Below are 12376 nucleotides of genomic sequence, written 5' to 3'. Positions count from 1 at the left end.
TTCTTTTGTGGTAGAACGGAGATGATCTTCCTCACGATGTCCGCATCATCTAGCTTTAATAATCCTATTGAATGGAGCTCATTGGTAATTAGATTTAATCGAGAATACATATCATGAACAAGCTCATCATCATTCATAGCAAAGGAATCATAATTTTGCTTAGCTAGACAATGTTTTTGCTCACGGACATTACTTGTGCCGTCATGGAGCTCTTGGAGTTTTAACCAAATTTTATGTGTCGTATTTAAGGTGAACACTTGGTTAAACACATCCATGCTAAAAGATTCAAACAAGCAATTCTTAGCCCTAGCATTAAAATGCATTTCTTTTTCGTCACTCTTTGTGGGCTTTTTCGGGATTCTTAATGGGTTTCATCCCGTCACGAGTGACTCTCCATACACCTAAATCAACCGCCTCAAGGTGGCAAGCCATTCTAGCCTTATAGTAGAGGAAGTTAGTGCCATCAAATTGAAGAGGCCTAGCGGTATCCATCCCAACCACTCTACAATAGCGTCGGCTCAACGGCGGTTAAGCCAAAGGTCCAAAAATGAGCCAACCGGCTCTGATACCAATTTAGGGACCGTGATGCCTAAGAGGGGGGGGTGAATTAGGCAACTTAAAATTCTAACTCCCAAAACTATGGCCTCTTTTTCTAACCCTAGCAAAACCTATGCAATAGATAAGCTATCTAGATGTGCAACTATGGTTTTGCTAGTGTGTTGCTATCTCTACCACAAACGTAGTAAAGTAATCAATGTAAATGCGGAAGCTAAAGAGCACGGTAGAGATATGCAAACTCCCGTCGACGACTCCGGTATTTTTACCGAGGTATCGAGAAGCACGCAAGCTTCTCCCTAGTCCTCGTTGGAGCCCCTCGCAAGGAATCCCTCGCAAGGGCCAAGCTCCCGGTCGGGTAACTCCGTGGATAGCCTCGGGCCTTCCCCACGCGCAAGTGGGTCTCCGACGTGCCTTTCGGCAAGCCTCTCCCGGATGCTCCCCGCCGTCTTCACTATCAAGCTTTTGGCCAAAACACCGCGGGCCTTGTTCCCTCCGGTACACGGTGGCGGCCACACCACAAACGCGGTTGGTGTGATCTCACAAGACTTCAAGCCCCTCCAATGTACAACACTTGTGCTCGCAAGCACGGGGTGGCAAGAGGTATGCAAACCTCACTTAAACACTAGGCAAACACCTAGAGCAAGCGCATAAGCGGTGGTCTAATCAACCTAAGCACTTCGCAAAGCACTTATGCTAATTACCTAATAAAACACTAAGCACTATGCATGTGGAGATCACTCAAATGGTGTATCAACACTCTCGGTATGTTTCCTTGGCTCCACACCACTCAAATGGCCGGTTGGGGGTTGTATTTATAAGCCCCACTGAGAAAGTAGCCGTTGGGGTCAAACTCCCGCAAATCTGCTACTGACCGGACGCTGAATCGTCCTGGCCAGATGCGTCCAGTCATCCTGACCGTTGCAGCCGCGAACCATCGATCGGACGCTGCCAGCGTCCGGTCGCCTGCCACCGGACGCGTCCGGTCGTAGTTTCGCGCGCCTGGAACCTCTCTGTACTCGATCGGACGCTGCATTTCTGCGTCCGGTCGGTTGCCGCCAGCATCCGATCCTTGCGTCCGGTCGCCTGTCTGCTGAGCCACCGGTCCAGCGTCTGGTCGCGCTTCCAGCGTCCGGTCCAGCGTCCGGTCGCCTCTGCAAGCTCGTTTCTTCGCGATCTTGCGTATGGCTTGGTTCATATCTTCATGCTTGGACTTTGCTTGATATCTTGGGTCTTTTCTTGTGCTCCTAAGGTCTTTCTTAAGGTGTTGATCATCGGATCATCACGTCGCCTTCGTCCAAATCATGTTTTGCACCCTGTTGGACTACAAAACAAACACTTGCAAATTCATTAGTCCAATTTGGTTGTGTTGGTCATCAAACACCAAAATCCAAAGTAAATGGGCTTAGGGTCCATTTTCCTTACAAGCAGGCAGCAACATAGAATATAAAATGGATAGTAGACTAGCAGTACATTACATCACATGATTGATGATTCTCAGTTCTCACAACACAAAACACAAGCACACAGCAGGAGTTCTAAGTTCATAAGTTAAAGATACATGGATGCATAATAAAAGCTAAAACATGACATGAAGGCATGAAGTTGTCTCACACTTCTTCAGTAGGGTTCATCCATCACATAGTCATCCTCATCTTCATCAAACTCTTCTTCTTCGGACTCAAACTCTTCTTCATAGAGCTCTCTCACCCTTGCACTTCTACGCAGCTCTAGTTGTTCTTCTGCTCCCACTGCATCTCCAAGCACAGACCAAGGTATCCCTGTACCTTCCATGAGTTCTTCCTCATCTTCCTCATCTCTAAAGACAACTAATGCACAATCATCTCCATTCTCTTGGAGGAAACCTTGAGCTTCAGTTGTATCACTAGACAAGAGAACATCAGTAATTTTCTTTGACTTGATCTTTGCTCTCTTATTAATCAGCCTGTTGTTGAATTGAATGTAGACCAACTTGTTGAGGCGGTATGTAGTAAGCCTATTTCTCTTCTTAGTGTGCACCTATAAATTAAAAATAAGAGCACTTTTAGTTCTGCAATTTAATTGTAATGCTGCTGAAATTTTGATAACAGATAGGTACTAACCCCATCAAACCCACTCCAAGTTCTTTCACAACCAGAAGAACTTGCTGTTAAAGATAGGATCTTGGTAGCCATCTTCTGTAGAGCTGGTGTTTCAGTTCCATAAAGCCGCCACCATGATGCTGAAATAAAAAACCTCTCTATTAGTTAGTAGGCACAACAGATTTCTTGATAGATGAACACAACAAACAACCATGTAAAATCAGCAAACAACTTTTACCTGGATTATAATCAAAGTTTTCAAAATTCCTTGCAAGCTTCTTGCTAAATGGTCCTTCTCTATTCTGATACTTCTGGAGTTCAATGTTGGCAGCTTGTTCTTGCATGTCTTCATCATGATAATAAAAAGTCTCCACACAACTGATAAATCCTTCTGTCATTTTGGGAGCATCAAAGATTGAAGGGTCAGCATAACTGTAGTGTGGATTCAGCAAATAAGCTGTCAAATGCAATGGAGAATCAAGTCTTCCAGCCATTTTCTTGTCAACAACAGCAATAACATCCTTGAAACGGGACTCATTATTGCCAAGGGCCTCTTTGACCTGTCTCTTTGCCTTTAATAGTTCTCCATATACAAAACCCATGGACGGCTTCACATCTCCATCAACCAAACGGAGAACTTTGAACAATGGCTCAAAAACAGCCAATGTCAACTTCACATCCTTCCAAAAGTTTGGATTCAATATAGTTGCTGTGGCATTTTTTCCCTTCTTTGATTTCACATCCTTCAATGAGTCCCACCTACTATGCACCACCATCTTTCTTAGTTGGTCCTTCTTCTCTTGTATGCTGTTCAAAGTCAAATAGTTTGAAGCAAACCTAGTCACTCCTGGCCTTACTATCTCTTTGCCCTCAGTGAAGTACCTCATGCACTCTAGTGTTCTTGTGTGCCCATAGACAAATATGGTGAATGTCTTTGCTTGGTCAATCACCTTCTTGAACCGAGCCATGTTGCCAATTCCTTGGAGCATCAAGTTGATTGTGTGAGTTGCACAAGAGGTCCAAAAGATCTGTGGTCTCTTCTCATGCAGTAGCTTCTTTGCTCCCATGTTGTTAGAAGCATTGTCAGTCACAACTTGCACCACATCATTTGGACCAATATCTTCGATTGCTTTGTCCACTAGTTCAAAGATGACTTCACTTGTGTGTGACACATCTGACATCTCTTTTGAGGAAATAAAACTGGTTCCATCAGCACAATTAGTGCACACATTCATTATGCTTCTCCTCTTCTTATCTGACCAAGCATCGGTCATAATAGAGCACCCATTCTTCAACTTCTCGGCTTCACGTTCTTGCAGCAAACTCTTGGTTCTTGCATATTCTTCTTCCAGCAATCTTCCTCGCAGGTCAAACATAGTTGGAGGTTCAATTCCAGGCCCAAATTGTCCAATTGCTTCACACATTTGCTTGAACTCATCATTGTCACATGCATTGAATGGTATTGCTGTCAATGTTACAAAAAAAGGAAATTAGTGTTCAGTTCAGTACTACAGCAAGGCATCCAATGAAATTGAAATCTGAAATAAAAAACAGCAAGGAAATTACCATGGTTATAGGCCCATCTTGCAATATATTTATGCACCTCATGTAATCTTTCTTTCCAAAGTTCCTTGTTCAGCTTCTGTTGAGTGAAAGATTCAGATTTGGTTGCTTTAGGATCAATAGCACGCGTCCATTTGTCAATGGGTCCTAATTTGTGAGGCTCTGAACTTCCAATACAAGTGACTTCCTCTGACTCTCCACCTCCAACCCGAGAAACATTCACTTCCTCTCTAAGTTCTAGTTCACGAACAGTCTTCTCCTCCCTCTTCCTTTTTGCATCATTTAGTGCTTTCTTGCACTTCTCTTTAGCCTCCAGAGCCTCCGGTGTTCTGGCCTTGCATTTCGTCGCATTCTTTCCTTCATGGGCCACATGTTGCTTCAACCGATAAATCCCTCCTTGCATCACCTTGTCACATAGTTTGCACTTCACCTTGTCCTTGTTGATAGCATCAACAAGAACCCCATATTCCCATCCCACATCATCCGAATTCCTTCTCAGGAGATTCGCTCCCTCAGTTTCAGGTGCAACCTCTGTTGTCGACATCCTATACATATACATACATTCAGATTTCAGTGACAATACATTCAGAGTTAAGTGAACATTCAGGCAATACATACATGTAGCAAATCAGCTAAAAAAATCAGTCACACATCCTACAAATGATTCAGTCAAACAAAGATACATACAATCAGTCACACATCAGCTAAAAAAAGTGCTAGCTTGAACCAAGAGAAAATTCATGGTAACTGCTTGGTCAATTTGTTTATCAAATAAGAATCATCACTTCAGAGCACTCCTACCAAGTTCAGACTGCGGCATGTTGTCATTGCAGCATTCACTTGCTTAGTAGTGCGGATCTGATCAATACTCCTACCAAGCAGTTAGGGAACAGAGGAGAGGAGCAGGAGAACATAGGAGAGGAGCGGAGAACAGAGGAGAGGAGCAGGGAACAGAGGAGAAGAGTAGGGAGGAGCAGGGAACAGAGGAGGAGCAGGGAACAGAGGAGAGGAGCAGGAGAGGACCTTGGGCCTTGGGGCTTCAGCTTAGGGAGGCGACCGACGGGACCACGAGCTCGGCGCTGAAGAAGCGCGGCCTTGCGGGACCACGAGCTCGGCGGGGAGGAGCACGACCGACGGTACCACGAGCTCGGCGGGGAGGAGCGCGGCCTGCGGGACCACCTACCCAGCGAGGAGGAGCGCAGCCGGTGGGAGCAGCTTCCCGGGGGGGTCGTAGGGAGGTGAGCGGCCGTCGAAGAGCTTCCCGGAAGCAAGCAGGCGCGTCCTTTTCCCCCTTCTCCCTCTTATCCTTCCCGCCCCCGAGCCTTCTTTTCCTGCGCCCGAAGCCAGCTGCGTGCGCTGCAGGTCGCCCGCGGCGTCAATTTTTCGCGCGCTCGGTCGCCGCGACCGCCTACCGCTCCGCGCCGCCTAGACCGCTTCAGCGCCGCCGAATCGACGCCGAGGCGCTCCGCCCGCCTAGGGGTCCGCCTACCCCCGTAGGCCAGGCGGAACCCCTCGCCTTGCGATTAGTCGCGCCTAGGCGGGGATGAGGCGTCGCCTTTTCGAACATTGGTTGTAGGAGCAGGTGATGATGAGAGCAACTCCAGCAACACCCCCTACTTGACCCCCTACCCACAATTTGGGTAGTGGAGGGCAAAAAACCAACTCCAGCAGGCCCCCTACTAGACCCCCCAGATTTGTTGGCCTCCTATTCCCCCCCCTACCCATTCCTGTTGGCCCCTACCCAAACATTTTTTTTTCTCGCGCTGCTTCAGACACGCTTCTTCCCCGCAACTACTCCTGACACGGCTGTCTTCCCAGCAGTGCGGCCTGCCTGGGCGGCATGGCCATGCCCGGCAAGGCCAGCCCCGGCGGCCTGCCCTGAGCGGAACTGGCCAGCCCCGGCAGCTAGCCCTGGGCGGCCAGCCTCGGGGGGCACAGCCCTGGCCGGCGAGGCCAGCCCTGGGCGACACGGCCTGCACACTGCCAAAGAACTGCACCCCAGAGAAGAACTTGAGAGAGAGGATGACACATGGGTCCCACGTGTCATTCCCTAGGAGAAATGGTTTTGGGTGGCCTGTTTTAGGTAGTGCTGCTGGAGAAAACAACAAAAAATGGTAGTGTTGAAATAGGTGGCTACCCAAATTGAGAAGTAAGGGGGTCTGATTTGGGTAGCACTGCTGAAGATGCTCTGACCAATGCCTTCCGCCCTATTCTTTATGTATTTCAGGTAACTTTGTTTTGTATATTATATTATGACATGATGATGCTGAACAATCGTCTTTATGCTTCTGTGGAGACTGAGCCATATCATGCATCCATCTGGACAGATGCCGCATTTGCTCAGGTTCTTGCTGCTGTCTGTTACACCCGTCAATGCTGGAAGGATTATACTGCAGAATTTAGATTCACAAGCATCTCAATCGACTAAGAAAGTAAGAAGCAGCAAGGGAAGGCAATGGTGAATGAAAGTATGGAACTGATGGGGCAGTTGGTGACACGCTAAGGTGAGGCCTATGGACTAAGAATGTAAGTTGTTTGAATCTTTAGCTTTTTTAGCAAACTACTGAAGAGTTGGGAAGGTCTCTTAGTATCCTGTAATTTTTCTTTTTCAAAATCATTTAGGCAACTCTATTCAAGCAATCAAGCTTTGGTTGTGCTTTGTTGTGAATGCAGAATTGCTATCATGATACATAGAATCCTGTGAGTAGCTTTAGTGTTTTCAACTCTTTATGTGAAGACCTGATCTGAACCTGCTGACTACCCTTGTACAGTTCAGTACTAGCTGTAAGTAGCAACCTTGATCACCTTCCCTTGCAACTCATGAGACACAATCAGACATCCAGCCAAAAAAAATTAATGCGGCAATAAAACTAATTTGCTGAATGTTGTATTTGGATTCAGTATAGTCTTTTGATTTAGATATTGTATTTTTATTCAGATATAGTTTCTTTATTCACTATTTTGTAACATAATTGGAGTAATGTTGAGGCATTCTTCAACACTAATGTTGATCTGTTTTTAGTGTATTTGAACTGTTTTTCTAATATACTACGACTATGCATATCCACTCATCAATTCAGGATGACGCCAACAGTTGTTTTGAATGGAAATTATTTTATTTGTACAGCCAGTCTATGATTGATTCAAATTAAAATTGTCTTTATGTGCACATGGTTATTACAATGCTACAGTTAGTTTGGATATAACATATCTGCATTCTTTTGGTGCATGGTGCAGCATCAAAGTAGAATATCTTAGGATCTGGAGATCATGCCATTCTGAAAGACCTCTCTAGAGTTGTTCACGTCTTGTTCTTTTTCCATCTTGCTTGTCTTACAATACTAACGAATTCTTGCACTCATTCACTACATGCATGATATGTCTTACCAGCAGGCATCCATGAAAGTGTTCATTTGTGCATGATCGGAGAACCATCACACGACACTGAGATATTATCTGACCTTTTTATTATTTGCTTTGTCAGACTGGTCGAAGAACCATCCATTGTTGGTCAGAAACCGAGGCATGTCCATTGTCTAAATATTGGTGCGTCGTGCGCATCCTCTTCGTTGATAGTGCATTGCCATCGTCAGTTTCACAGAAGACAGTACATTGCAAAACAGGTTTCTTGTCTTCAAGCAGGAGCAAGCGACAGTGAGCCCCTGTTGAATCTGGCAGCATGCACCATCAGGGTGACATCAGTTCTGATTTCATTTCATTTGCAATTGTTCTTTTATAATGAATCAAATGTGTATGGAGGTGTTATTTCTGGATTGAGATGATGGCTTGGAATGTTTTTTTATTGATGCATGAGAATCGACAAAAATATGTTAAGGTGATGCCAATTAAGAGAGTTAAATGTATTGACAATATTATAATTTGTCCAGGATCATGATTAAGCACTGCTATGAATAAAAATCGGACTGATATATAAAGCTTTTGGTAAGAAGCGCTGAAATTAGACTGGGACCGGAGACCTGAGACATCACGTAGATTTAATTGGTGTTGGTAAATATGGGTTGTGTAAATATTAATTTTATCCCTTGTAGCAACGCACGGGCATCTGCTAGTTTAACTAAAACATGTGTTTAGTAAATTAACATGGATTTCTAGAAGAATTGTTTAACTATTTTCATCAGTGGAGCATGTGGGGCTGTGGAGGTCTGTTTCAAAAGACACCTAGGCAGACCAGCACCGCCTTTGCCTAGCGCCTAGGTGTTTTTTCTTTGTAGAGTAGTTTACTACTTCATCTATGTATGAAAGTTGGGCGTTGGGCCAATGTCTAGTTTGTTAATGTGCTAAAGTTATATTAACCTGGGAAATATTGTGGTTTCTTACCAAACTAGTCAATTATTCTTGTAAGCTGATACTGTTATATGCGTTGAACTCTAGCTATTGCCCATATTTGTGTAGCTAGTTGATACACGTGGCTTGTAAGGTACTATGTTGTTAATTGGATACTTTAATTGGTTATTAAACATTGTTATGTGGTTATGTAGGAAGAACTGGAGATGGAAGAATATGTATCGGCATTCGCTCATTGGAATATAAGGTGTGTTACAACTCTCTAGTGACCTAGGTACGAATATGAATGACCAAAGTGTATCGAATAAGCAAAAAAAAACAAGCTGAAGCAACAAGGACTTACTATCTGGCCCGCCAAGTTGTGTAACAGCCTCCACGAAGCGGTCATGTAGCTCATTTGTCCATCGTAACCATTGCCTTACTGCTATGTTAGGGTTGTTGTTTCCTCCATCCAGAGGGACTGTAGCGCTGTCCCCTGACCCCATTTGCTCATTAGCAGGACTGCTTTGAGTTGGACCAATGCTAGAAATCAGATTTGACTGGTACATTGAAATTGCTCATAGCCTGAAAATACAGGAAACAAATTAAGCAACATATTACATTATTTACAGCAACAAAGAAGAGTACTCCATGCCTTAATGATTAGATAGGACAGATCATGGATAGAAAATTTGAACCGAATCAGTTGTCATCCGCAAAATAGAGATTTATATCAAGGACCACAAAAAACAATATAAACAGTTCCACAGCCAAAAAAAAGGTTTACCTTTTTATACTCTTTTAGGTGGCTCTTATTAGGTTGTGTAGCACCACTTGTTTGGGATTAAAAGGCTTTGCTGTTTACTGTCATAAAGCCCCAAAGCAACACTTTCCCTATAAAAAGTTGATTTCCACATGAGGCCACATAAAAAATAATAAAAATCCCAATTAGGACAAACAAACAAAATACTCATGAAGAATCAGCGAGACTCGCGCCAGAACAAAATCCACTTGCGATACCAGCTCAGAGTCCAAACACGGCGAAGTGAACGTAAGGCCACCACAATGGCACAATGCCAAATTTGGATTCCGTCTGTTCAATTTGTGCACTTATATAAGAAAGTAAGCCAAAACTTGCGAAGTAGAATCCCGCAAAGAAGGCCTTTTTTTTAGGACGGTGCGAACACGACCGACCAGGGGACCGAAACCCGCTCGGAATCCCGTCGGGCGCACGAGCTCACACGCTCGATTCAACTAGGACCAAATCAGAGCCAGCCAATTAGACAAGGGCTCCCGGAAAACACCAAGCAGCCTCAACCCGTGGAGGGGTTAATCCCCCGTAGCGCGGCGCGGCGAGGCGAGGCGGCGGAGAAGGAGAAGTGGGCAGCACGAAAGGGGCTCGCGGGAGACGGTTACTAACCAAGGCGCGGCGTGGCCTGAGGAGGGGAGGCGGAGACTCCCCCCCCCCCCCCCCCCCCCCCCCCCCCCCCCCTCTCAGCGTCTCGTATGTCCCTCTCTAGGCCAAGGCGGTGGCCGGTGGTAGGCGGAGGACGGTGCAGGGGGTCAGAAGGGCAAGGAGGGAGAAAATTGCATATTTGGCATTATAATCGTCGCGCTCCGCAGTTTTAGAACTCCGATCGTTAGTGGATAAAAATAATCCTCAAAACATTGATCTCTTGATTTTCGTGATATTATATGTATTTTCTTTCTTTCTTTTTATCTTTATACGTGTATTTGCCGAGACCGCTTTATGGCCGAGACCGCTCCTTCTGTTCCTGTCGCACTTACGTCCGTACTTGATGGCCGAGACTGCTGCCTGGGCAGGCTTCCTGGCCGCCGCCGTCCTTGTTGCCTAGGCTGCCTGACTCGCCGCCGCCGCCTAGATTTTTTGCTAAAATTTTTGGACAGCAGTGGCCTGCGGTGGAACTTCACCATCCATGGAGCCCTCAGGCACGGCCATGTCGTCAACGGCCGCTGCCAGCACTTGAGCGATCGGCGTGGGCAGGCCTCGGGCGTCCATCGTGGCCAGGTCGTCTCGGACGCGCGTGGCTAGCCGCTTTGTAGTCGCTGCCTGGCCTTCGGCGGCCACGACCAGGGGAAGCGAAGGGCCGGCCATGGCGTCGGGAGGCTGGTCCTCCATGACCGTGGCGTCGGGAGCCTGACCCTCCATGGCCGCGGCGTTCGGGATCACAGGTTGGGAGAAACGTCGCGGCGTCGAGCGACGGCGATGTGAACAGACGAAGGGTTAGGGCTTCTCAACGTTGGGTGGCTACGAAATGTCGGGCGGCTCGGACTACCCTTCCCAGGTACGTACGGTGCCAAATACATGTATATGTGCAAGAAAAGAAAGAAAATACACATAATGTCATGAAAATCAAGAGTCCAACCTTTGGAGGATTATTTTTACGAAGTCAACGATTGAAGTCCTAAAACTACGAAGCGCGACGATTAGAGTCTCATATATGCAATTTTCTCGAAAGGAGGCCCTTTTGCTGCTGCCCTCGATTGGTCCAGGCCCAAACGGTCGAGCAGAGCTAGTATAGTAGTGTGGGAGCCAGATTGAGTGACTTTACAGAGTAGAGTTACAATTACAACGTAACATCGCCTCAATCTCCACCGCCCAGATAGCATCTAACGGTACAGCCAGGGCTTAGCTTTTCAGCCCAAGCCTGAGTCGCAAAACCAGGAAGCGGGAACGGAGCCCCATCAGCGCGCCAAACCAGGACGCGGAAACGGCGCCGCCCGCGCTCTCTCTGCTGGCTGCTGCCGCGTCGCGCCGCACTGCTCGCTGCTGCGCCGCGCCGGCTTCACCCGCCGCCTTCCTCTGTTGCCCTGGCCGCCCCGCCCTTCGTCAGGTGCCCGGCCGCGCCGGCCAGGAGAACAGGAGGCCCGCCCCGTTTGTGGAGAGGAGCTCTCCCGTGTCTGACATATCCATGTACGGGATCCAGTCCCTGTAATGGACACTACTACAGGATTGAATTTGCGCAGCGTCGCACTTTTGGCCTCTGTGGCGGGCACTGAGTTTGCCCGCCACGGTACATACAGCGATTTATCGAGGCGGGCATTTTTTATTTACCGTGACAAAGTTTTTTTGCCCGCCGCAGTAAATCAATTTACCGCGGCGGGCGCCTAAAGACGTCCGCCACGGAAAATACCCTATTTACCGTGGCGGGGTAAATCAATTTACCGCGGCGGGCGCGTAACGACGTCCGCCACGGAAAATACCTTATTTACCGTGGTGGGCGTCTTAAGGCGTCCGCCACGGTAAATCGATTTACCGCGGCGGGCATCGTTTAAGGCCCGCCACGGAAAATCGGAGGCCCAATAGCAAAGCGAGGCCCACTATTTCCGTCGTCATATATATACACAGACTCGCACTCCCAGCAGCCGCGCCTCCCTCTCTCATCTCACTCTCTGCGCCGCGACTCCCTCCCCTCCCCGACTCCCTCTCTCTCTCTCCGCGTGGGGCAACGACGGCGCGCTGGGCAATGGCGCGCGCGGGGCAATGGCGGCGCGCTGGGCGATGGCACGTGCGGAGCAACGGCGGCGCGCGGGGAGACGGTGCGCGCGGGACGACGGCATGCGGGTCGACGGCGCGGGGCTAGGGTTTCGGATCCGGCAGGCCAGCGGCGCGGAGGACGTCGATCCGAGGTAGGTGAGTTCATCTCCCTCTTCCTCTCCATCTCCCTCTTCCTCTCTCCATCTCCCTCACTCCTCCCTCTTCCTCTCTCCAGATCCGGCGGCGGCGACTTCCTCCTCCACGGATCGTGGGACGGCAACGACGAGCCCGTCCTGAGGCGGATCTGGCCGGTGGCGGCGCGCGGTGACCGGATCCGGCCGGTGACGGCGTCCCGAGGCGGATCCGGTCGGTGGCGGCGCGCGGTGGCCGGATC

General features: G+C 48.0%; 1 protein-coding gene across 5 annotated transcripts; it reads right to left on the bottom strand.

Annotated features, from left to right (window-relative positions):
• Positions 1-1993: 1993 nt before the first annotated feature.
• Positions 1994-9943, bottom strand: LOC136477273 (putative transcriptional regulator tpeD). 5 transcript variants are annotated; one of them, XM_066475397.1, is made up of 8 exons: positions 9904-9943; positions 9271-9377; positions 8848-9068; positions 7587-7870; positions 4203-4744; positions 2875-4101; positions 2658-2794; positions 1994-2574 (listed from the first exon to the last, which is right to left on the bottom strand). In XM_066475397.1, exons 4-8 carry the CDS (start codon positions 7610-7612, stop codon positions 2176-2178), a joined length of 2331 nt encoding a protein of 776 aa, XP_066331494.1. In that variant the 5' UTR covers positions 7613-7870; positions 8848-9068; positions 9271-9377; positions 9904-9943; the 3' UTR covers positions 1994-2175. The 5 variants fall into 5 exon arrangements, with proteins under 5 accessions (XP_066331494.1, XP_066331491.1, XP_066331493.1 ...); XM_066475394.1 differs by having other exon boundaries at positions 7661-7870; XM_066475396.1 differs by having other exon boundaries at positions 2658-2776; positions 7661-7870.
• Positions 9944-12376: the final 2433 nt, after the last annotated feature.

The sequence above is a fragment of the Miscanthus floridulus genome, chromosome 8, assembly GCF_019320115.1.
Source record: "Miscanthus floridulus cultivar M001 chromosome 8, ASM1932011v1, whole genome shotgun sequence".
NCBI classification, from domain to species: domain Eukaryota; kingdom Viridiplantae; phylum Streptophyta; class Magnoliopsida; order Poales; family Poaceae; genus Miscanthus; species Miscanthus floridulus.
The sequence above is the reverse complement of the archived record's forward strand: the minus strand, read 5'-3'. Positions and strand labels throughout refer to the sequence as shown.

What these genes read in the sequence shown, in the direction of transcription:
- LOC136477273 (XM_066475394.1), bottom strand. Translation starts at nt 7,704, where the DNA reads ATGGATGGTTCTTCGACCAGTCTGACAAAGCAAATAATAAAAAG. An exon ending in ACAAAGCAAATAATAAAAAG is followed by an intron (nt 4,745 to 7,660) that starts GTCAGATAATAT and finishes GTATATGTATAG; the next exon opens with GATGTCGACAACAGAGGTTG. An exon ending in AAACTTTGATTATAATCCAG is followed by an intron (nt 2,795 to 2,874) that starts GTAAAAGTTGTT and finishes ACTAACTAATAG; the next exon opens with AGAGGTTTTTTATTTCAGCA.